At 44.4% G+C, this 26,731-nt stretch overlaps 1 protein-coding gene across 1 annotated transcript in view; it reads left to right on the forward strand.

Moving 5' to 3' along the window:
- Positions 1-26,731, forward strand: part of UBAC1 (UBA domain containing 1) — a 114,082-nt gene that overhangs the window by 80,967 nt on the left and 6,384 nt on the right. The window contains exons 8-9 of the mRNA XM_069241638.1: positions 16,762-16,848; positions 22,038-22,176. Of these exons, the coding sequence (XP_069097739.1) occupies positions 16,762-16,848; positions 22,038-22,176 (226 nt within the window). The remainder of the gene's footprint in view (positions 1-16,761; positions 16,849-22,037; positions 22,177-26,731) is intronic.

Consider the following 26,731-nt stretch of genomic DNA (forward strand, 5'->3'; position numbering starts at 1 on the left):
CTGATACCCTTGCTTTGTTGTGTGCTGTACTCATCAGTAGTCAGTGTGTGGATGATCTGGCCAAGAACACACAAATTCTACTCAATATGCACTATTTAAGGCGCTCTCGTGTCAAAAAATCCCATGTGATTTCTTGTCAGTATTTTTAATTGAACTTCTGCTCACGTTCGTTGGATTTAACTTTTCTTCTTTGCACAAAGTGGATCTCTAATGCAGACCATTCTCCATTTTGCCTGTCAACACCTTAAATGTAGACAGTGATTCTGCTTGGCCTTCTATTTCCTTGCCTGAATATGTCCTTTTGCGCATATTGAAATGACCTGTGTAAATTCATCTGTCCGGTGGCATCAGAGTCACAGACACATTATGGAATAACTCCTGTGGTGTTTTCCATAGTGATATCTTGTATAAGATCAACCACTTCACCTACCAACACCTCCGGTACCAATGACAACCATTTGTTCTCAGTATGGTTCAGGAGTGCATTGTCGTGATCTCAATACCCATGGCGTGTGGTATTTCCAGGGGGAAACTGCTGTCCTTCCTTCTGCTTTAGCAGTCAAAAGTGGCCTGCATACTCGCAAACAGAACAACAATATTGAATATGAAGGGCACAACACAATGTCACTCCCTATGTCTCCTGCCCATTCAGCTGTGGTTTTGGGTAGCCACCATAGCATTCGCCTTAAGGAATTTCAGCTAAAAGGAAGAAACAATTTTGATGCGGATGATCTACGTAGACTGTAGCAGATACTCATTTATGTGGGAAAATAACACATCTGTATCTCATGTAGTTTTTTGTGAATTGGGTTTTCAACAAGTCTCTCTGTTTTGTATCTGAGGAGTGGCATAAGTGTCTCTAAGGTGCATCTCACCTAGGAATGCCTAAACTCTAACAGATTTCCCTTAAAATAATCAAGCAAACTTGTCTATACATTCATGCCCATTCTGTTACTGTCCAGACCTTCAGCTTTATGGAGATGTTCCTAGTACATCCAAGCTGGCCAAGACCCATCTGGATTTCAGACTTGATTCCCCCTCCCTAACAACAGAGATTTGAAACCTCGGGTTCTAGATCTCTTACTTCAACAGGAAAGAATTATTCTCCAATCCCGCCTCCCTTTGCTAAACTTCATAACCTAGTTCCTGAAAAATTAACTTATTTATTATATTGTTTTTTCGGATCGGTCAGTAACAAACATAAGTCTGTCAGTATCAATAACTCCTATTGGATGTAGAATGGAATAACTGTACTTGTAGTTAAAGGAGCATTTGGCTTCCTTATTCTAATTGGTCTATTGGTTTTGTCTCAATCCATTATAGGCTTCATTAGTTAGCGTCCTAATTTTTATTACCCGTCCTGGTAGATTCGGGAATCTTAGTTAATTTCTAAAAACATGGCATCTCAATTGTTGCTCTCTCTTCTTTTAACCAGGAGACGTTTTCTTCCTTAATAGTGAGCCAGTAGGGAGGCATGTGGGTGGCCTTTTACACTTACACACACCAATCTGAGATCCTACTTATAAACTGGATCTTAATTTGATTTTTGTAGCATTAATGCATAACCATTTGAATAAATGGCTTATTTTGATACTTAGCTTTCATCTTCGAAAAAACCTTACCCACTTGCCATCACTTCTGCAATAAAATTCGGGTCTTTCTAAATCGTTTAACTTAATGATTCTTACCTAATTTTCTGTCCACGGAGACAAGATGGTACTGAAAAATAAAATGGTACCGTCTTGGTCCTACGGATCTGATGAAGGTTCAGCTTAACCAAGAAATGACCTTTGTGACCTTCTAGCTGCCGACCCCTAACCTTACAACATCTTCAGTTGCGAGACAGGATCCGGACACTTTCCCTAGCAGTGCTCCCACATACTGGTAGGTGGCATAATTTATCTCCATACTGCCCCAGAAGTGACTGAGTGGAGCTTGCATATAAGTACCACCAAGCATGCAGTCGTCAATTTCTTTATTTCTGGTGGATACTTCTAACCCAGTCTCCTCACCTTTAGAATATTCTCAGGGGCCAGACTGGATCCAGAAGATCTTTCTGCATACCGCCTGCACACCAGTAAGTGGCATTGTGCAGGTCTGCTTCGATTCTTCACTGCCCCAGAAGTGACATCTGGAGTCTTAAATAGGTGCCACCCGAGCTTTCTGATGTCAGTTCCTTCCTTTCAATGCCTTTGTACGAGTATCTGGAACTAGCACCTGTTTTTTCTCTTCAGTTTGATACTTTTTTTTTTTATTAAAACAGTTATTTTATTGACACTGCAACGGAATATGTCCCCTCCTAAAACTGTCCTTGTAGGGATTGTCTCAGATGTATGTGACAGAAACCCACAAGTTGTGTCTCTGGTGTTTTGGGGCTGGCCATTATTCCAACTCAAATGAGGAGTCTACACAGATGCACCTGAAGGTGATCCAGGACCCCAAAGCAAAGCTGCACATAGCAGAGTACTGAAGAAAGACCAGTAAGGGCTGCTTCCAGTCGAAGTCAAGGACCCATTCCCTCTCTGAGGCTCAGCCCATAACATCATGATCAAAGTCTTCAGGTAAGTCAAAATCCAAAAAGAAACATCATCTGAGAAGTCACAAGGACATCATGGTGCCCGTAGTCTCACTCATGGTCCCCTACTGAGAAGCCAATTCCACTCTTGACTCTGATACATCCCAAATTTCCAGGTCTATTGGTAGTGCCGCAATAGGTTGAGGCACTTAAGGATACCACGCTCCGCATCTTCTGCACTCTACTGGCTTCCTGTGGCACACCTTCGGGCCCCATGGATATGCAAGGGACACCAGTGGGGTTACCTCAGCTCTCAGCACGGTCTGTGCCTCCTGTACCCACTTCTGTGGTTCAACTCCAGAGCTGACTTCACACCTAGCACCACCATCTTTGCCAGGTCCTGCTGCATCAGCGTTAGCACAGATGCCAGAGGACAATCCCATATTTCTGTTTGATGCTCAGCCGAATCTCTCTCGGCCAAAGCTGCTCTCAAGGATGGTCCCTGCATGACCAGCACCCATACACTGACTCTAAGACAGCACATTGGCCGAGGAGCTGCTCTGAGAACTGTGCAGTCAGGCTTACTAGAGCCAGCCAACTTTCTGTGATGTTAATGGTAGGGATGAGTTCTCCCCCACATTATGATGATGACAATTTCTATATGAACCCACGAGAAGATAGTGAACTGGTCACTTTTCCTGACAGAGCTCATTCTCTTGTGTCCCCCCCCCCCCCCCCCCCCAAATCATTGCTGCATCCATACCGCAAGGCAAAACCCAACAATTCTTCCCCTTTCGAGGCATCGGTAGGGGTATCTCTTCAGTCAACGTCAATGCCCACTACCCCAACAACAGTCATGCCAGTCCTATTGGAGAAGGGTTGGCGGTTGGCAGACAACATCCAGGCCAGCAGGAACAGTGTTGTTCCTTGCCCCTCCAGCTGCAGCCTCCAAGCCACTTTAGTTTGCCCTTCGCAGCACACAACCACCCCGTGGGAGGCAGGATCACTCTTTTTCTCCACAGGTGATAAATCATAAGATCCAACAGGTGGGGTCCTGCAGTTAGTCCGGCAGGCTGTGCTGTGCCATACCTTTCGTGTACCACCGTCTCTTCCACCTACATCAGAGCAGCTTTCGGAGGACAATTTAGTCCATTTTACTCTTGGAAGTCTCACTTGTTTTGACCAAGGGAGCAATAGAGAGGGTCCTGGCCTCGGAGATAGAAAGTGGGTGTCATTCTCATTATTTCAGTGTCAAAAAAGGGTGGCGGTATTCACATTATTTTAGATCTTCAACCCTTCCATTTCATCCTGTGGAAGGACAGATGCAGGCTGCTCACGCTGGCCCAGGTTCTGTCAGTCGAGAGCCAAGAAAATGGATGTTGACATTGGATCGTCATGATGCCTAGATCCATATCCCTGTCCTGTAGACCCACAAGGGCTACCTGCAGTTCATGGTGGTCAACAGTCATTTTCAATTTGTCATCTTCCCTTTCGGACTCATAAGTGTCCCTCAGGTGTTCACTAATGTGGTGGTGGTGGCCGCAGGATATTTTCCGAGGTTGTGGATACCAGTTTTCCATTACCTCAACGACTGGCTGTTTAAGGCAGACTCGCCTGGGTCAGCCGTAGACCAACTCCACACGATTTCAAACCTCCTTACTTTTACTTAGCAACTTGCCAAAGTCATACTTGATTCGTCTGCAGATGCTGCCTTTCATCGGCGCTCTCCTGGATATGGTGCACTTTTTGACCTTCCCTCCGGAATGACGATTCTAGGACATTCAGGCTATGACCCAGAGTCCTGGAACTCAATGAGGATGGTTCAAAGCTTCTTGGCTGACATGCCTCCAGCGTCAACCTAGTCGACTATGCCAGGTGCCATAGAAGGGCTCGGCAGTGGGATCTGAAGTTTTTGCGGGTCCAGCATTAAGGGAACCTGTAACACTTCATAAAGGTTTTGGAGGAGACTGAAAGATATGCAGTGGTAGCTGCTCAACCACAAATAAACTGGTGGAAAGCCCTTACCCAACCCTACCCTAGTCGAAGTTGGCAGCGATGACTGAATCCTCTCTTTTTGGTTTGGGAGGTCTCTTGGGAGAGGTTGATCCATTTGTGATCCGCTGCCACATCAACCTGCTGAAGTTTTGGCCCACTGTTTTGTTTTGAAAGCCTTTCTGCTGTCCATCAAGGGGAGCCTCTTTCAGTTCCGTGCAGACAGTTTCACGTCCATGTGGTATTGCAACCAGCTGGGCTGGGTAGGCTCAGTGCCAAGAATGCCTGCTCCTCTGGACCTGGCAGAATTGTTAGGGTATCTTCCTGCTCCTACACCACCTGGTCTGATCTTTAAATGCCATTGCTGACAAATTCAGCCAAAGTGTCTAGCAGACCACAATGGCAGCTACGCATAGAAGTGGTGCAGAATGTCTTCCACCAATGTGGAGTGCCCTGGCTCTTCCCCATCCCTGAGAATGTGCAGTATCAACACTTAAATCAATCAATATTTATAAAGCGTGGCTTATCACCAATGGGGTCTCAATGATCTAGCTGGGGGACACTAGTCATTCGAAGAGCCAGGTATTGAGGTCCTTCCTGAACTGAGCCAGAGATGGGGACTGCCTGAGGTGTGGCAGCATTGTGTTCCAGGTCTGCGCGGCACGATAGGAGAAGGATCTTCCTCCTGCTGTGTTCTTCTGGATCCTGGGGATGGTAGCCAGGGCCAGTTGCATTGAGCAGAGTTGCCTGGAGAGGGTGTAGAAGGAGGGGCGGTGGTTGAGGTATGCAGGTCTGACGTTGTGGAGGACCTTTTATGCGTGGGTCAGGAGTTTGAAGGTGATGCATTTGTTGACTGGAAGCCAGTTTAGGTCTCTCAGGTGGGCGGAGATGTGGCTGTGGCTGGGGATGTCCAGGATCAGTCTTGCTTGGAATTTTTTGTTGATTCCGGCATAGTGTGTGTTGCCGTAGTCTAGTTTACTGCTGACGAGTGCCTGGGTGACTGTTCTGGTGTCAATGGGGATCCACTTGAAAATTTTCCGGAGCAGGCGTAGGGTTTGGAAGCATGATGAGGAGATGGCATTGACTTGGCGGGCCATGAAAAGTGATAAGTCCAGAATGATGCCGAGGTTTCAGGCGTGGTCAGTCGGTAGTGAGACAGTTCCAAGGTTACTGGGCCACCAGGAGACATCCTAGGCAGAAGTAGCAGGCCCCAGAATGAGGGTCTCCTCCTTGTCCAAGTTGAGTTTGAGGCAGCTGTCCCTCATCCAGTCGGCGACTGCCTTTATCTCATTGTGAAATTTCTTTTTGGCTGTTGATAGTTCGTCAGTGAGAGAGAGAATAAGCTGTGTGTTGTCGGTGTATGAGACGATGTTGAGTCCGTGGTGTCTAATGATCTTGGCGTGCGGGTCATGTAGATGTTGAAGAGGGGTGGTGTTCATGGAGGAGCCCTGGGGAACTCTGCATCTGGTTTCCGTTGACTTTGAGGTGAAAGGTGGGAGCCTTGTGTGTGGGAGTTCACAAGACTGCTCTCTTGAGGAATCTCATTCCACCTAGTGCAAATCACGGGACTCTCACAGACAACACCACCACCATGTGGTACTGCAACAAGCAGGGAAGAGTGAGGGCTTTGGTCCTGTATTAGGCAGTATTATTGGCCTTTATGAGTACATGGTCTAGAGAATCACCTAACCTCCTTAGACGTGGGGAAATTCCTCAAAATAACCTTATTGGGATAGGCATCTGATAATGGACTAAAAGTACCTTGGACAACTGCCTCACTCGCTAGCTTGCAGAATCCACTCGTGATTAGTTTAAATGTGACAACATAACTTTGTTTTGATGTTGACCTGAAACAGGCACATTAGGTAGATTGTAAACAGTTATCTACATAACTGAAAGACTAGGCTACCAACCACTTCCAACCACTTTTTGCAGCATAAGGTTAACTGCTGCCTTCTTAAAGTTTATTTGGCTGTTACAGACATACTTTTACTATCACTTTAATTTCCAGTACATTAAATATCGCATTCTCTTCATAATGCATACCGCACCACTCAGACCTCTGATACACAGCCTCGACAAAGACCCATGGCCAAAATATATATTCGCTGGTATTATGAATCAGATGTTCGCTGAGTTAAGTGAGCTCCTATTGTCAATGTACTGGTCTGTGAATGACTCACTTGCCATATTTGCAGCATCTAAGGGTACAAGGTAGAGCACCGCTTTATTGATAAAATAAATTATTTCACCTACTGATTCGTACTAACTGATATTTTGGACTCTAGCTGCTACTTGTGCACCTGCATCTCGTTTCCGATCTGCTAAAATGGTGTCTACTGATAAACCGTTCTCATCATTTTAGGAACTGGAAATGTGTAGTTTCACATGTACATCATCTTTCTTGCTCCCGCCACTGGGTCCTTGTCATGACAGCTCTTTTCATGACACATGCCTACTATTAAACAATTACAAGTATATTTTTAACATAATTATTTAATTGGGACCCAGGGCATAATTTATTTCGTTTTATAGCGCTCCTGCTGGGTTTCTGAATTATTGTGTTGTCAGAACCAAACCGAGAGTTGAGGAGAGTGGTAGGGGGTCGACGGAGAATTATAGCAGAATACTGTTGTCTAGGGAACAATGAGAGAGTTGTGGAGAAAATAGTAATGTGGCTGAGATTTATCATGGATCTCTTGGTAAACTGGGATGGTGAAAGAACACATTTTGTGAAATACATGAATCAACTGAGAATGAGACAACATTGAATTTTTCATATGAGATCAATGAAGAATGAATACGTTTTCTTAACCGGGAGATCTTTGTCAGCAGTGGGAAAGTTAACATAACTTTGCATCGAAAATCCACAGCAACCAACAGTATATTGCACACCCAAAACTCACACACACACACATAGGCCCTCATTCGGACCTTGGCGGGCGGCGGAGGCCGCCCGCCAAAGTCCCGCCGTCAGGTTACCGTTCCGCGGTCGAAAGACCGCGGCGGTAATTCTGGCTGGGCTGGCGGGCGGCCGCCTTCAGGCCGCCCGCCAGCCCAGCGGGAAAGAGGCTTCCACGATGAAGCCGGCTCGGAATCGAGCCGGCGGAGTGGAAGCTGTGCGACGGGTGCAGTTGCACCCGTCGCGTATTTCACTGTCTGCGCAGCAGACAGTGAAATACATTTAGGGGCCCTCTTACGGGCGCCCCTGCAGTGCCCATGCCAGTGGCATGGGCACTGCAGGGGCCCCGCGACCCCCCCCCCCCCCCCCCCCCCCCATACCGCCATCCGGTTCCCAGCGGGAGAACCGCCGGGAACTGGATGGCGGTAGGGGGGGGTCGGAATCCCCTCGGCGGCGCAGCTAGCTGCGCCGCCTTGGAGGATTCCAATGGGAGCCCGCCAGTGTTGCCGGTCCGACCGCGGCTTTACCGCTGCGGTCGGAATGCCCATTGGAGCACCGCCGGCCTGTCGGCGGTGCTCCCGCGGTCCTCCAACCCGGCGGTCATGGACCGCCAGGGTTGGAATGACCACCATAATCTTGTGCAGAGCAATCCATATGGGGAATTCCTCAGTCGCACACAAAATTGTTCTACCGCATAAGTGAAAATATAAAAACCCAGCAGTGGCTTGTAGAAAATTCAAATCATTCAAAGATCTAATAGTGCAAAGCATTTTGGCATTCAGTAAATGAGGAGCTATAATGGAAAGATAAAAGTAAAGGATTTAAGATTTGCAAACATTGCAGCGCGTGTGAAAGCATGAGTCAACAAAGTAATTTTGAATAAAGAAAGGGGCATAAACAATCGCCTAAGGGCTGCAACAGCAAACTTGTTACATTTGCTCTGGAGTAGCTGTGTTAACTTAAATTCATTTGAAGCATGACCAGCAAATGGGGAAAAAACGTATTTTAACACAGAGCTGTTAAGAGAAGATTCCAGTTATGCAATGGTAAGACATTATTACTAGGAACATAATAGTAATCCAAATAGTTTAAGGTTCTTCACTGTTTATCAAGTACAGAAAAATGAGGGAAGTGGTGATAAAACCTGTAACCTTTGACAGTTGGAATAAAAATATATCAGACTGAGAATGGTGTCCCTGAATACATTGAATGGGGTTGAAGAATTATTTGTATGTCTTGAGGTGTAGGAACCACTTTAGGATATTGCTGATAATAAAAAAGAACTGAAGGAAATTTGTCTCCCAGAAACCGACACCGAGTAATCTATTAAGAAATTTGAGCCCACCGCAGGGATTCAATGATGCAAAACTTGGGCAGCCAAAAGTAGGAATAGACACATTATTTTAGGAGTAAATGGTACACTGCATGATAAACTGCATTATAACATGGTTGAAGATCTACCATCTTGACCGTGACAGACCTTGGTTGTGTGAAACAAACAGTTTTTTTGTGAAAGCTATTTATATATATATATATATATATATATATATATATATATATATATATATATATATATATAAAATATTATTCCAAATATGTACATCTTTAGACTTCACCACTTTTTTCCATGCTGTACTGTTGCAGTTGTCACCACTCTTTTGTCCCACTACAGTTATCAAGATCATGAGCACTGGGTTGTGGCCATTTTTATATATGCTGCCAAATAATTCATTTAACACTTGCATGTTTTAAACTTTACTCTGTGTCTTTACAGACAGATTATTTTACCAGCATTGTTTTATTGAAATGTTTGTATTCTCTCAATTTTTGCCTCAAGATGTTAACGCTGTTTGAGAAGTGTCCTTCTTGTGGGTTGGAAAAAGATGAAAAGTACCCCCATGCACGTATAGTGTGTCTCCGAGATGTACACACCTTAGAAGAATGTTCTTTGGGGGAGAAAATGTCTCACAGGACAGCAAAGAAGAGTGAGAATTTCTCCTTATGCAGGCCTGAGTAAGCCAGGAAATATTGGGGCCAAAATGGAGTTGACTCATATACTTGATTTTATGGGAGAAACATTCCTTTCGTAAGTCACTCTTCTCTTTTTGAGAGCACAGGTTGATTATAAAAGAGTTACTTACTCTAGGTACAGTTTGGAGGCTTTGACACCGCATTCTCTTGCCATTTGTTTACTGTTAAGTTCTGGATTGACATTGAGAGCCCAGTCAACATTCCATAACACACGCAGTCCAGACAGGTAAAACCGTGGTGACCCAAAAACACTGTCTGTGCAGTACACTGAGTACCAAATAGCAGGAAGTAAGAGAAGATGGAATAATAAGTGAATGCATTTAAAAAAAAAAAAAACTAGTTAGTGTCTTACCATCAGTCCCTTGGCCTCGCAGCTGCTCCTCGCCCCCCTCGTTTTGCTTTTCACCCCTATTGTGGCTACGGAAGGGGCACCAAACATGTCCATTTCCCTCCAGCCACTGTGCTGCGCATGCTGCTCAGCCTCTGCATGGCCGAGGACGTGGGATCCAACATCCCGTGGATCAGGGAGCCAGCGGTCGCCCCACCCTTGCAGCCTCCAAACCTTTCTAGTCCGTTTTTTGATCACGGACCAGTTGGAGGTAGGATTTGCCATCACCTGCCCCACAGGGAATCCACCACGACAATCAGGTGGGTTTTGCAAATTATCCGAAGGGGCTACTCTCTCCCATTCAATACTACCCCCCCTGCCCTGCCACCACCCTACGATTGGATGACGGAGGATCACTTGACGTCTCTGCAAGGAGGTTATGGCTCTCTTGGCCAAGGGAGTCCTAGAGAGGGTCCCTGTGCCAGAAGTAGGTCATGGTTGTTAATCCTTCTACTTTTTGGTGCCCAAAAAGGACAATGGCTTTTGTTCTGTCCTAGACCTCCAGGACCTCAATGTCCTCCTCAGGGAGAAGTTCAAAATGCTTACCCTGGCTTAGATCTTTCTGCCCTGGGCCCTGAAGACTAGATGGTAGTGTTGAACTTATAGGACTCCTATGTTCATATTTCCATCCTGCCTGCCCACAGACGTTACTTGTGTTTCGTAGTAGGTCACAAGTATTTTCAGTTCACCGTGCTCCCCTTCGGCCTTACCAGCGTCCCTCTGTGGTTCACGAAACTGATGGCGGTAGTCGCAGCTCACCTGCGCTTGCTAGGGGTTTCAGTCTTCCCCTACCTTGATGACTGGCTGTTGAAGGCAGGCTCATCCCGGGCTGTCATCTCCCACCTCCAGACTATAGCGAACCTCCAGCATTTGCTGGGGTTCACTATAAACATGCCAAAGTCACACCGTTTCCCTTTCAAACACCCTGAGCTGTTCAGAACACAGTGCCGTTTCGGGCCTATCCTCCTCAGCGGCGAGTCTAGGATATTTAGGCTATGATACCGATGTTTCAGCCTCTGTCCTGCGCTTCGGTGAGAATGACTGAGGCTGCTGGGCCTCATGGCTTCCTGGCATCCTGGTGGTCACACATGCCAGATGGCATATGTGAGCTCTGCAGGGGGACCTGAAGTTACAGTGAGCCAAGCATCAGGGAAATCTCTGAGACATGGTCCAGATCTCAGAGGGAACTGCGCAAGATCTTCAGTGGTGGCCAACGAATCAAGATTTCAGTCAGAGGCAGATCCTCTCCCTTCCCTAACCACATCAGACAGTAGTGACAGATGCGTCACACCTGGGATGGGGCATTGATCAGAGGTGTCTGGTCTCCAGCGGAGTCCGGGCTACACATAAAGCTTCTCGCGCTCAGGGTGATCAGGCTTGCAGTGAAGGCATTCTTTCCCTCTCTCAAAGGTAAAGTTGTGCAGGTCTTCACAGACAACACCACCGATATGTGGTACTGCAACAAGCAGGGCAGGGTGTGTTTGTGGACCCTTTGTCAAGGACTGTGTCTCTGGACATGGCTGGAAAGTCTGGGCATATTCCTGGTGGTTCAGCATCTGGCAGGCTTTCTGAACTCAGTGCAGACAGACTCAGCCGTCAATTTCATGGTCTGTCTCGAATGGTGTCTCCATCCAGAGGTGGCGCAAGGTCTTTTTCAGCAGTCAGTGAGAGCTTTGGTTAGGTCTTTTTGCCTCTGCAGAGAATGGGCAATGTCCGATGTTTTGCACTTTGGAGTTTCCAATGCAGCACTTGCTTTTTGGCGCTTTTCGTCTGGAGTAGAACTCTGGCCTCATGTATGCCTTTCTGCCAATACCACTTCTGCCCAGAATTCTCAAGAAGGCCCAAGAAATTCTTGTGGCTCCAGAGTGGGCTCAGAGAGTATAGTATCCCGAGCTTCTGAGCATGGCCATCTATCCTATGATCTGACTGCCCCTTCAGGACGATCTTCTGTTACAGCAGCAGGGGAGGGTTCGCCACCCAAACCTGTCCAATCTCCGTCTTCTTGCGTGGGGATTGAGCGGCAGCAGTTAACATCACAGACTTCGGGCTTGAGTTCGAAATATGTTATCTTGGCAGCCAGGCACCCCTCCACCAAAACGGTACTTGCATAAATTTGCAGCAAAACTGTTGATCCCGTTTCTGCACCTCTGTCTGAGGTTCTTTTGTTTATTCTCTCTCCTGCCCAGCAGGGCTCTGCTTTGGGCACCATTTAAGGGTTATCGGAGTACAAGCTCTGCATTCCTCAGACTTCCTGACCAACCCTCCTTGTTTAAATCTCCCATTGTTGTGAGATTCCACAAAGGTCTTACCCATATGTTTCCATCTGTTCATAGTGCCCTAGCGGGGTTTGAACCTGGCCTTTACCTTTCTCGTGTGTACCCCTTTTGAGCCTCTTCATATTTGTCCTCTTCAACTCCTCACCTTTAATACTGGCTTTCCTTGTGGCCATCACTTCTGCACAGTGTGTGTGAGCTACTAGCTCTTTCTTCCAAGCCACCCTTCATCTCTCTCCATCCTGGCAAAGTGGTGCTTCGTACTAGGGGTTCTTTCCTCCCTGATGTGGTCACACCCTTTCATGTAGGCCAATCCATCACTTTGCCTACTTTTTACACACTTCCACATCCTTCTTGTAAGGAGTAGAGACTCCACCGTCTGGATCCAAAAAGAGGCTTGGCGTTCTACCTCAATCATACCAAAGACTTCTGGGTGGACGATCAACTTTGTTGGCTATCTGGGTGCGAAGAAAGGACGGACGGTGCAGAAGGGAACCATCTCCAGTTGTGTTTTTCTCTGAATCAGAACGTGCTATGCTTCGGCTAAGAAGCAACCCCCTGAGGGTTTGCTTTCTCTTTCCACCAGAGCAACAGCTGCAACCACTGCTTTAGCACGCAGGTTTCCAGTCCTGGACATCTGCCTGGCAGCACCATGAGCATCCCTGCCCATGTTCACCAAACACTACTTCCTGGACAGTCAGGTCTGCAGGGATGGCTATTTTGACCGATTGGTCCTGCAGGACTTCCTAGTGTGATCTTGGTTCACAAACCCACCTCTGGGGATGGTATTGCTTGGGTATCTAAGGTAAGGAATCTGCAACTAGAAGTCTATCAGATGAACAGGTTACTTACATTCTGTAGCAAAATATTTAGTAGAGACATATTATAGATGCAGATCCCTTACCCTACCCACTCATCCTCCCCGCTCTGCGACCTGATTTCTAGTTCTAGTGCACCAATCTCCGTGTTCTTCATGGCTCCGCACTTATGGCTTGGAAAGTCGTGAAGAGAAACTGACATCAGCACGCCATGGTGGCACCTTAATGTGACCGCTACATCACAGCGCCAACGACTGACACTGAGTCGACCAACGCCACTTGACGGTGCGCCGGGGTATGGCTCGAAGAAAAATTACTGGATCCAGTCTGGAATTCACCCCACCCCCCCAATTGTCAAAGAAAGGAATATGCAACTAGAATATGTCTCTACCAGATAATTGCTACCGAAGGTAAGTAACTTGTTCTTCAGAGTGAAAACTGACAGCTGTGCCGCCTTAGGATAATGGCAGTAGTAGTATTCTTTCCGGGATATCAAAAAAATATTGGTCTGACCTTCTTAATTGATTCTTGAGAAATGTGAATTCCCGCCCGAAGAAAATGTAGTATGTGATGATGCCATCCTAAAAAGTCTTTGTTTCAATATAAAATATGAAAATTGACTGTAGCCGTTCAAAATATCCAGATTATGGGAGATGATTTAGACATGTTGAAAAAGTATGTCTTTTTCAGAACAGCCAGTCACTGAAGAGGCCATCAAGTTTCAGGGAATTCCTCATTTTGCAGTCAGGTGCCTTTTCTCTGTCCTTGGCTCAAAGAAGTGTGTTTTTGTTATCTGGGAGTTGGAGACTCCACTAGAGCATTTTTACGAAGTACAAGTAAGTCAGTATAACCTGGGTATTTGCTATCCGTTTAATTATCTGCTGTAACTGGCTATATGAAACATAAACCAACTGCACCATTCCTGGTAGATAACTGAAAAGTGAACAAATTCTTCAGCCCATTACCTTGCAAAAGATCAGCCACATTCACAACTCCCTCTTTAGCCCAGAATAAGAGCCATGCCGAGGTTTTAAACATTTTTCTCATAATTGAGACATTGGACTTTCAGTTTGTTTGGAATTTGCCTGCTCGTATATAGTCTAATACTGTGTCTCTAATTTTCTTTCTCTGTTTCTCTTCCACAATCTTTAACTTCATATAACCTAGAACAGTTATAACCTCAACCAATGTGTTTCCTTCTAACTTCTTTTGGCCTTTTATCGCTGAGTAGTATTTTCACACATCCGTTTTCACTGTGATTGATAGGTGACAATTAAGAAAGCAGAGGTCTGCAGTCACGGTCACGGATTGGAGTGAATCCAAAGGCCCTCAGTTGTCATCATGTGGTATAGCCAATCTGTAACATGCGGATTGGTGAATTACCAGAATAAAATTGGGACCGGTTTATGATAAGAAGATGGAACTGATTGGAATGTGACTATGAATTATGACCATAACTGATTTGTACTTTTCCTATATTGGATGTGTGAAGCGAATATACTGCTCGGTGATAAAGTGCCCTGAAGAAGTTCTATGTTTGAGCGAATCATGTTGGCTGAAGCTGTAACTGTCCTAATTAATATGAAGTTAAAGATTTTGGAGGTAAAATAGCAAGAAATGTAAAGAGACTAGAATCTTTGAACCATCTTCTTTGGATTGATTTTCTGATTTTCTTATGCTGATCTGCTTTTCCGTAGTATCCATTAGCGCTCAATATTAAATAGTGTGTGCACTAAATTTAGTGTTTGGGAACAGTGTGGGAGGAGTGATTTGAATTACCTGGCCCGCAGCTCAAGGGTGTCTGCAGCCTAATTTTGTGTTCATAAAAATTAACCAAAATTAATGTCACTATCTTACTATCACTAAGTAGATCTATTATATTCTTGTCCCTTAACATTTTTAATATTATTACAAAATTGTCATATCTGTTGAAGGTCTGGAAGGGCCATCCCCCCCCCCCCCCCCAATTCTTTACATATCGTCAGAACCTTGGTCTAAAGTCTGGGTTTCTAGTTGGTCCATGTAAAGCTCCAAAACATTCCAGTCCTAACTGAGGCAACAAGAGAAATCTTGAAAATGAAAAAGAAATGGTCAGAGTCTATGGAGGTAATCCTTGATGATGCAGCATGGTTTTGAATGATCAAAATATCATATACAACGGATTTCAGTTTTCACCGAATGGTATTCATGACCAAGTAGATGATATTTTGTCCTCCAGAAACTGTAAATAAGTGTAGTTTCTGATATCCACCAGTATGCTCCAAATACTGAATTATTAGCTTGATAATTTCAGAAGCTTTGAGTTTAAAGGTTGCAATTCAATTAGCTCCATCTTCCAGAGCTATTTTGTTTTGGGATAGATAAAGAAATACAAACAAATACCTGTAGTCATTTTTTTTTTTTTTATTGCTCTTAAAATCACGCTTTCTATCATAATAACTTTATGGAAATCTCCTTTACTGCCCACATTCGTTTAGTTGAAGAAGAAAGAGATCGGTCATCTTGAATATGCTTTAATCCACAGCCACCAAAATGAAATACTTCTCCTTACAATTTGTAGCACTTTTTATGAATTATTTATGTATTGTATGTGCAATAACATCAGTGTTTAATTATGTTTCTTTGGTTTTCCTTTCATTTTTGAGACTTCTAACATTTTGTACTGTAATAACTCCTATAAATCCATAATTTAAAAAAACTAAAATAGTGACAGCCAAGCGGACACTGGAATGACAGACTAAGCCTCCCTTCCCCATCTCTTTGGTCACTCCTCCCATTGTGATTCATAAAAGGAGCGTGCTTTAAGGCAGTGCCCTTCCAGAAATTGCTTCCCACAGAATAGTTCTTGAGATGTTACATTCACACCAACTCAGCACTGATGCAGGACTATACAGTTGACCTGGTCCACCAGCTAGCAATCTTCTCATATTAAAGCTGGTAGCGGTCTGGTTCTGAATTCGTTCATACTCTCAGTAATAGCAAACTCTAATATGATTGAAACAGACAATACTACAATGACATAATCTCGGTGAGCAAGTCTGATTGAAATCCAGAACCCTCTCAAGTTAATCTCAAAGGTTGTGACTTTGGCTTTTATTTTGAGACTACCAAAACACTGCACTGAACCTATGATGTGATGAATGTTCGAAACCATATAGGGTTTAAAGACTATTCGACTGTGTTATTTGGGAGTGTGCGTCCCACCCTAGGTTTCATTATTTTTGGAAGTACGAGGGTGTATGATGCTTCCGAGCAGAAGCAATCCCAAGATGTTTTAAAAAGGCTGGCTCTATTATCAAAGAAATTGTATTGTTGTTCGATCAAACTTATCAGTGGACCTTGTCCACTCCCTACAAGTTTTGACCCACTGATGATTGACACACAACTTGTATGCTGAGGACTCACAAAAACATATCTGCCCAGTAAGTTACACAGCCCCTCTGATCTGGGTTTATAAACCTGATCTACTTCCCAGAGCAGCCGACATTACGTATTACTCCTGTGTCTCACTTGACACACATCTGACAGGCGTAGTTATCTCTCACAGTCCACGGATCCCACAGACTTTCGCTGTGAGGTCAGAAGTAGATTGCCACTTTCCCAAACTGTGTGCTGCGCCCTTGCGAAGCTGCATTATTAGTCATTAAGGCATGAAGACTTGCAGAAAGTATCCATCATACATTTTGTTTGGAACATCTCCTTCTTGTGACTGTATGTCTTTTAAAGGTCTAGCCATGTCTGCGGCCTGTTCATGGTGCTGCGTACAGCCCTGTGATGCGTGTGGTGGGTAGCAGTGCTCTAGAGCAGAACCGTACAATAAATGCTTGTTTTTTGTTCTCCAGGCCGTGGTGGCGCTCATGGAGATGGGATTCGATGAGAAAGAAGTCATCGATGCATTACGAGTGAACAGCAACCAGCAGGATGCAGCCGTAAGTATTGGTGTATGTTACACAATCAGTACTACCCCAGCTTGGAGCTAGGGGGTTACCAGCGTGTTTATCGGGGCAGCTGTTAGATAGCATTTGGGGGTTACACATTTGTTTGGGCCCCAATGAAATGTTTATTGAATCCGCCCCCGCCGTTTCCTCCAGAAGGGAGCATGATTTGTAGTTTCCCATTTTCCCCATCACAGTCATCTGTTTGGCAGCTGACTTAAAAACATTGACATAATTTATTTGTATTGTGAAAATTTATCACTTTCCGTGTTTGTGCTTTCTCTGACTTTTTTCCTTGTTTTTTTTCTAAATCACAGATCTGTTCTACATGTGGTGCTTTACATATTCTATCCACGTATTTTTTTTGTTTTAGTTGTTGTGATATTAGCTGGAACTCTCCATCTCTGTCCATTTCTATTACTTTAAATTTCTTTGAATGCCATAGATATTTGTCCTAGAATTGGCGCTCTGTGATTTTTCGATTTTTACACAGAACTGTTATTTCTAGCATCTGTTGAATTTGCAACCATATAGTTGCACGTGGGGATGGTTAGCATAGCACCTGGCAAGGCATATTGCATCACATTTAGGCCACTGTTTCGTCTATGGACACTGTAAATTGCTGACATGGATGTACTGTAATCAGCAGTTGCATCAACAGAGGAAAGCAGTCTGTTTTCACTGTTTTCTTTCCATAAGCATCGTGTAGCAAGTCCCAGGCAAAGAGATTGAGAACTACAAAAAACGCTTCTGAAATGATATTTATTGACTTGAAGGCAGAAAGAATACCAACTTCCACGAAGTTGACATTCACGTTGAGGTTCTTTGTCAGACCAGGACTCTTCTCCTTAAATAGAATGCTCGTATTGTGATAGCAAGACCACGTCTAGTCTTCTACAATGCGGACTCCGGAGCGGGGAGGGAGGGCGAGGAGGGGCTCCACATCATCTTTAAATGCATTTCTCTTTGGTTTAAGTTTCGCAGTATTTTCCCTGTTGGATAAATTCATGTTTAGGAGCCTCGTTTATTAGTTATTTTGCTGGATTCTTTCGCTGAATCCACACCACTGTATGTTAACCCTTAGAAATAATAATCACATTCCAGGGTGTGAAGGCTGGAATCTGAGTGATTACAAAGTACTTGCCAGTGTCCCCTTTAAATACTGCTCAACACTTCCACCCTTAGGTTAAAATATACATTATTTAGACAAAGAAAAGAAATAACTACTCAGTAGTATGATGATGGGGCATGTGTCTGTGTTAAGGGCTGGCTTGGCTGCCTGAGGTCAGGCCTACCTGCTCCTGTTAATAGATGCCGCATGTGCCTGGCTGAAATGGAAAAGTACCATAGCAAATAAAATGAGTAATTGAATGGATTTTACTATTGTGTTTTTTTTTTTTTGCCAATGGCAACTCTTCTATAAGAGGAATGGTGCCTACCACATTGCAGATATGAGGCGTCGACATAGCTTTCAGTACATCCCTTCTACATGATTTGATGTTTGCTTTTTAATGCTCGCTTTCTAACGCGTGAGTGATGCTGTAAAACAATGATTTAAGCAGTGGTCTGGTCTGCAGGTAACATAAGCAGCAGTAGTCTGGTCTGCAGGGAATGTAAGCGGTGGTCTGGTCTGCAGGTAACGTAAGCAGTGGTCTGGTCTGCAGGTAACGTAAGCAGTGGTCTGGTCTGCAGGTAACGTAAGCAGTGGTCTGGTCTGCAGGTAACATATGCGGTGGTCTGGTCTGCAGGTAACGTAAGCAGTGGTCTGGTCTGCAGGTAACATAAGCAGCAGTGGTCTGGTCTGCAGGTAACATATGCGGTGGTCTGGTCTGCAGGTAACGTAAGCAGTGGTCTGGTCTGCAGGTAACATAAGCAGCAGTAGTCTGGAATGCAGGGAATGTAAGCAGTGGTCTGGTCTGCAGGTAACGTAAGCAGTGGTCTGGTCTGCAGGTAACATATGCGGTGGTCTGGTCTGCAGGTAACGTAAGCAGTGGTCTGGTCTGCAGGTAACATAAGCAGCAGTAGTCTGGAATGCAGGGAATGTAAGCCGTGGCCTGGTATGCAGGTAACGTAAGCCGTGGCCTGGTATGCAGGTAACGTAAGCAGCAGGCTGGTATGCAGGTAACGTAAGCAGCAGGCTGGTCTGGAGGTAACGTAAGCCGTGGCCTGGTATGCAGGTAACGTAAGCAGCAGGCTGGTCTGCAGATAAGTTAAGTAGCGGGTTGGTCTGCAGGGATCGTAAGCATGGGTCCGGTCTGCAGTAACTTAAGCCATGGTCTGTTCTGCGGGTAACGTAATGTACTGTCTGGTCTGCGGGTAACGTAAGCAGTGGTCTGGTCTGCAGGTAATGTAATGCACTGTCTGGTCTGCGGGTAACGTAAGCAGTGGTCTGGTCTGCAGGTAACGTAATGCACTGTCTGGTCTGCGGGTAACGTAAGCAGTGGTCTGGTCTGCAGGTAACGTAATGCACTGTCTGGTCTGCGGGTAACGTAAGCAGTGGTCTGGTCTGGAGGTAACGTAATGCACTGTCTGGTCTGCGGGTAAGGTAATGCACTGTCTGGTCTGCTGCGGGTAAGGTAATGCACTGTCTGGTCTGCTGCGGGTAAGGTAATGCACTGTCTGGTCTGCTGCGGGTAACGTAATGCACTGTCTGGTCTGCGGGTAACGTAATGCACTGTCTGGTCTGCGGGTAACGTAATGCACTGTCTGGTCTGCGGGTAACGTAATGCACTGTCTGGTCTGCGGGTAACGTAATGCACTGTCTGGTCTGCGGGTAACGTAATGCGCGGTCTGGTCTGCAGTTAACGTAAGCAGTTTTCTGGTCTGCAGGTAACTTAACCAATGGTCTGGTCTACAGTAACTTAACCATTGGTCTGGTCTACAGTAACTTAACCATTGGTCTGGTCTGCAGTAACTTAACCATTGGTCTGGTCTGCAGTAACTTAACCATTGGTCTGGTCTGCAGTAACTTAACCATTGGTCTGGTCTGCAGTAACTTAGTTCACTGTCTGAGGGTTGAGGTCCTGCTCAGATTCTCTCGGAAGCCACCTATCCTTCCCATCAGATAAAGGTCAAACGGGCTGGTAGAGCTATGGATAAATACCGTGAGTCGATGGCAGTGGATAAAAACGGATTCTTAGGTAGACATCTGACGGGACTATTAGGGTAAAGTCATCTGCACGTTAGACAATTGATTCTCTTGATGCCCATTAAATTGAGGCCTATTTATGTTTCACCACTAGGTGGCAGGAGCATGCAAATAATGTGAGTGTAATATGTTTGAGACTTCATAACAGTTTTGCTGAAACTTTTATCACCATTATCAGTTAATGACAATTTTTGACAAAATGTAATAGACTCTTTTGAAATATTTCCAAGTTAATACAATAGAAATCTATTTGAAATTCAAATGTCCGAAGCACACCTGTGTAACAATTTTAATTCAACAGCAGTCCATGTGGCTCGAAAACTGAATGGTTTCCTTATCGATCGGGCCAATGGTCTGTTTTTAGGGTTAGCCTGCCAGACTGATTACTAAAGACATAATTGTGGGCTTACCAAGAGCATGCAGAGTCTAAGAGCCCACCCATTGCTTACCATTGGTTGCCTTGAATTTCACATGCATTTATTTGCTTGCACTCTATTGGATGGCTTTCCATTTTGCAGCCTAACCATTTTGTTTTTGCCCAGTCCACGGAGCGTGTCCTCTGTACCACCTCTTTGATGGGCTGGCTTCTGTGCTTCCTGTGCTCGCTTTAACGGAACTACATTGCTTTACCTTTCAGAGATGTGCTTCTCTCTCCCCTCGAGCCAAGTTGCTATCTTTCACCAGTGATCTCTCCCTCATGTTGCATCTCCCCCGCTGTTCCGCTTTACTCCCGCCTCCTCACAAACATGCTCATTCTGTATACATTACAAAAATAAAAACACTGTTTTAAGAGTGCTCTCTGCCTCCCCTTTTTATTTTTATTTATTGATTTTTAGCTCGGATATGTAAATAAGAAAAAACTGTCCTTTAGTAGTTGCTCAAGTGCACGTTTAACTGATGTGCGTGCTTAGAAAATGGCATTATCACATCTTTTTAAACATGCTGCACAGCAGCCATGTTGCTGTACAGCATAGCTAAAAAAAATACTTTGGCAAAGCCAGTGGGATTTATAGGCGAGACCTGTTGGCGTTGCCAATGCTAGTTTTACTTCCTTCCTAAAGTGAGTGAACGGACACAGAGTGTAGGCTCGCCTCATTTTGACATTAGAATGTGTTCATTTCAGCCCTGCCTAAGATATGAAAGAAACCCCTTCTCGGGCTGCAAATTTTAAAAACATAAATTGGTCCTAATACTGATGGGAGAAACTGTTTCCAAACCCTGCTCTCCAGCCATATCCTTGAAGCCATCTGATCTAAACTCAACCCCTGTGGGTCTATTCGACCCACTCGCTTACCCAGGATATAGGCAGTCCCAAAAATATTTCAAAAACTCATCTTGAGGTAGTAAAGAGGAACCTAAAATCCAGATCCTCTCGCCAGTATTTCAGTTTTGATGGATAGTTAGTGGTGGTATCAAATATAACACCCAAGCCCATCTTCTATCCCTTATCTTATTGCTTCCCAGTGCCTGAGGCGGATTTCGAATAGTGTCTGTTGGCAGGTATAATGTTTGAGTTTGTTTCCTGACTGGGAAAATAGAGGTTGATCCTTCACTACATGATGTGGATATTCGCTTTCTTAAAGTCTCTTACTTTGCGAGCTCAAAGTTAAGAGCACTGTAGTCGTATGGCGGGCCTTCCAGTCCTTGAGGTAACTTTTGTAACTTGGAACAGGACCAGAAACTGCTAAATGAAATCAAAGAGATGGACTTGGCCACATTTTGAAGGCTCAAACTAAGCTTTTCTTTTACCACCTCTTTGCAAGAATAGGTCCACAACCGGCCTCCTCCACCCTTTACTTCTCCTGTAATATTCTGGGCTTGATAAGGTAGGCATTTTTTATTTTATCTGGATTAGATGATCAATTTGAGTAAATTGGAGCTCCATCAGTAATGATTGCAGCATTCAGGTATTTCAGAAATACTTTTTCTATGTTTCTTTCGCTAAAGTTCATTAATGCTAATTATAAACCCCTTGATGTTTCTAGTATGTTTGGGGTACTCTCCTAAGTGCCCGTGTTTTTGTTTCCTTATGTAGTGTGAATGGCTTCTAGGCGACAGAAAGCCTTCTCCAGAAGAGTTGGACAAAGGAATCGATACCTCCAGCCCCTTATTTCAGGCTATCCTTGACAATCCAGTGGTACAGCTTGGCCTAACTAACCCCAAAACACTATTGGGTAAGTATTATCAGCTTCTTGGCATAAAGAAACTCATACTCGACATATTACCATACACATCATGGTGCTTCTGAAACCAGTCTGGATAGCTGACGTTTCTGCCACACTCCTGAGTACTGCAGATTTCTGTCACACTGGACTGTGCACAGATTTTGTGCTACGTAGGATGTGGGTTCATTGCAGAGATGTAGTTGTAGACTGCATAAGGGTACTGCCCATTTTATTTTTAAGTTCTCAAACTTGGCTGCGGATTTGAGAATGCCCCTTACTATCCTAAATGCATCCTCTGACTGTTTTCGGCAGTCGCATTTTAATTTCTAAGTGAGAAGGTTTAAAGACGATGAAGATGGCGTGTAGTTATGAAGGCGGTAAATCGTAGCAACAGTAGATGGGGCCATTAACAGGTCAGGATACTTGGATGCTGTTCAGCCAGTGTGTTGGGTCTTGGTATGTATGTATATGGTATTCGGGGACTAGAAACCTAGGCAAAAGGCATCAGTCCTTCTATGGATGAGGAGACAAGAGAAGAATGATTGACCTTGGTTCTCCATATTATTATGGATTGGGGCCAGCTCTGTAACTTAAGAATCAGGTTACTACCGAGCCCTAGATTTGCGTCCAAAGCAAGGTGTAAACACAATGATCTCCTTTTTCCACAGCCACCAGGCGACTTGTGCAAAAAACATTGCTGTGATTGCTAGACCAGATGCAACTCTCTAGCAGGGATTTTTATGACCCAATAAGGACCTGCACTCTTCCCACCAAACAGAGACCTAGATATATAGGAAAGAGCATAACAATCAAGAGTGGAAAGGTAGATGCCTCAGAAGGGGCACTCTGACAAACTACTCAACCTGCCATTTCATTATTATTAGTATTTATACAGCATTTAAAAAAAATGTCTATTGTTGAACATTTCTATTGATGGCCTCCGGTCTGCTCCAGAGTCGGAATATTTGTAGCTGAAAATGCATTCGTACCTGATTTAGAGTTTGTCGAGTGAGTTACTCCATTACAAACATGACAGATATCCTGCCTGCCTTATTACAACTGCGTTATATCCTATCACTGTGGGAAGCAAATGGCATAGAGCAAGGCGATCCAGGCACCTGGAAAGGAGGTACATACTTCGGTGTTCCAAAGGTATTCCTCAAGATCTTAGTTGGAACGGCGTGCAAAAATAAAATGTTATGGCTTCTCCTCCACGGCACCATTAGATCTTCCCTCACCGGTACCCGACCCTTGATTTTCTGATCTAGGACAAGTCTCACAGCCGTGTCCTATGCTCGTTTGGTTTTCAGCAATGTGTCATGCATTGCAATGCAAGCAATCCATAGGAGGCAGAATGATGCAGCAAACAGACAGTAGCGTGAGGTGAGAGTGTAATACTGCTGTGGGGAAGAGCCAAAGGCCATTTAATGTACATTTTAAAGGTAATGCAGAAAGCTGTGCTGTCAACCCACCCATAAAATGGGTTTGCAATTATTTGTCACTGCCTAAAGACACATAATGCCATCTTTGACCTCCCCTGGCCAGTGTCTCAGCACTTTCTTAGCTCTCTGTTTCTCTTTTATTCTGGATATATTTTTATGCTATGATTTATGTTCCAGGAGCTGGATAGAAGTACATGTGATTAGAACAAACTTCTCACCATGTTTCAGTGCCTGTCTCCTGGTAGTAGTAGTTGTTTTAAATGCTTGTTTCTTATATTTTGGTTTTGTGTTTTATCTTTGCAATTGAGTAGACTTACTAAAGTTAAAATACCTGCTTCTGTCTTTATGGTACTCTTTCCAAAAAGCATAAGACTTGTGCTCATCAGTTGCACCATTGGCAGGAAGCTTCTGTTTTTCGGTCTGAATTGTGATCAAACTGAATGAAGGAAAGATAGTCTTGTTTGTGGATGGAGTTGTTTCTTTAAAATGTCAGGGGTATTTTGACTGTCACAGGTCCATCCTTATAAGGCCTGGCTGGGTTGAATAGTCTGAAAGCCGCTGAATAAGGACTTCAGCAGCGACCACGTCTGAAATATTTAGCGTGAAAACTGGCTCTGCCCTGCTTGGACCATTGCCCAGATGAGTGGCTCTGACTTTCGATGTAATTGTGTCTGTCACCCCTCAGAGCACATGCTGCTTCATTGTAGATGCAGCCCTGATACACGACATACATTTCATTATCAATGCTTCAGGCTGTAGGAAAGAGTTGATTCCATTCACTAATAACAGTGAGCGTGTGATGCTAAGAGGCAGTGTCATGCTGGCAAACACTGATGGTTAAAAAGTCTATGCAAGGGAGCGTGGCACTGAAGTCGGGGCGGCAGCTCAGCAGTCCTAGCTGAAGATTGTTATTTCATCACTCCTTGGTTCTCCTTCATTGCTGCTTTTCATGGCTATTTGTGTATAGATTTTAAACTGCCACGTATCCTGTATATTAATGCAGCAGTAATCTGGCATCTTTAAATGATGGCACTTTTCCATCCAAAAGTTGTACCCTACCTAGTACCTTGAACTGGACCTCTTGGGGCTGCTGAAGTGTGTACTGGAATAAACAGGTTTCTCCTCATACCTCCCGCAGACTAGAAGACCCAGTTGGCTAACATTTCGATCTCTAATAGATGACACTGTAGCAGTAGTTTAAACCAGTGGTTCCCAACCTTTTGTTGACTTCTGTGGATCCCCCACTTTATCAATACTAGAACCCGGGGACCCCCCACTGAATCATTATTGGAAACCAGGGACCCTCCCCCCTGCCCCCACTGTGTCATTACTGAAAGCTGGGGACCTAGTCTGTTAATTTTATTTAGCTTTTTCAGCAATCGTGGACCCCAAGAGGAGGCTTTGTGGACCCCCCAGGGGACTACAGGTTAGGAACTACTGGTCTAAACGTTCTGTATAATGTTGTTCGTACTGAGGTCTAACGAAGCTACTGAAATGATCCCATAGTATGGAAAATCATATTCAAATTTTTCTGTCTTGTTTTATTTCTCTTGTGGCATGATGCCCATAGCCCCTGCCAACTCTTTACACAATAAGGGCCATTTCTGCCATTGCCCACATACATCAAATCTTTCTTGCAACAGTAGCCTTACTGAAGCAACTTCTTGAGCCAGGTGGACTAGACTGTCCCAAACTGACTCTTCATGAACCACCTGCTTTCACCTCCTCCCAGGGGCATGGCCACTGCCTTCTAGGTGCCCTACCCCCAAAAAGCTGCTTTTCACCAGAATATCCCACACCAAAGAGGTTTTTAACTACTACTGTATCTCTTCCACATTAATCATATACCACACATTCAAAGGACGATAGCACAAAACACGCCTTTTTCTGTTCGAAAAAGGGGATCGTGATGCTTTGTACTACGGGGAAGAATAACATTGAAATTGGAAAGAAAAGTCTCGCCCACATTATTGTGGGCATTCTTAATCATATGCTGATCCATCTCACCATGATAGGGCAATGCCATCAAGGTGGTCTCGACCTTCAGTGAAGGGATATCAGAATAAATAATTCTGGATATGAACCAGATTGAAGGGTCAGTTAAAACTACCTCTGTGTAAACCCAAAAAGACTTTTCTGTTTTTTTCTGAGGCTACACAGGGCAGGGTTAAAAGGTATGTGGATGTGATTTAAGAGAATAGGTTCAAACATCCTTCTTATTGTTGTGCCAATGTGTTTCTGCCTCTTAATAAGCCCTCCGGGGGTCTTGGGCCTTCATCAGGGCAAGTTGGATCCATCTCTGAATGTGCGGTATGGCAAGAGTAAATCTTACCTTAGTCCTACTTCGTCCTATTGGATCACCTGCAGAACAAAATAATTAGTCTACTTATTGCACGATTATTGCAGGCAAAGGCACTCACTTTCACCCAGAATACTATAGGAAATGAAAATGGATTTCAGTCATTCAAACCATTCCAGTCTCACGGCATGCGTGAAAACCTCATCATTTGTGAACACACTGAAGTGGTTCCCCACTTACCCTAACTTTTAGGGGTACATATGAGCCAGCCGTCTCAGCGCAGGAGACTCCTTCTGTAGTCAACCCCTTTAGAAATATTAATGAATGCTTTTATCCTAGGAGGTTGTCAATGACACCAAAGAGATTCCGTGGGATCCATAGAGAAACATTCTAAGGAGACTACTAATTTTATTCATAACAGGTCAGCCCATTGAATCGCAGCTCTCAAACGTAGACATAAGATATGAAAAAGTGAAGGACACATGTTTTTATATTTTTATATCTACGTTTGAGAGTTTTGACTCTTTATACAAGCAGCATTTTAAGTGCAAATGAATAAATTTACAATTGTATCACTATCTTAAGGGAATAAGCTATTGCAATACTCATTTTCGTCTGAACACAGGATTAGAAGGAGGGGTATCTAATAAGAGCAGGCCAATACACCTCAACATACTTAACCATAAGGAATCAAACTTGAGCCTTAATGCCTCTGCAGATATGTCTAGATCCAGTAAATCCATGGCAGAATTCCTGCTACCCCTTTCAGTCACTGAACAATTTCTTCTTCTAGCTGTCCCCTTCTCTGGTCTGCATTGAGACA

The sequence above is a fragment of the Pleurodeles waltl genome, chromosome 6 (assembly GCF_031143425.1).
Source record: "Pleurodeles waltl isolate 20211129_DDA chromosome 6, aPleWal1.hap1.20221129, whole genome shotgun sequence".
Classification (NCBI taxonomy): domain Eukaryota; kingdom Metazoa; phylum Chordata; class Amphibia; order Caudata; family Salamandridae; genus Pleurodeles; species Pleurodeles waltl.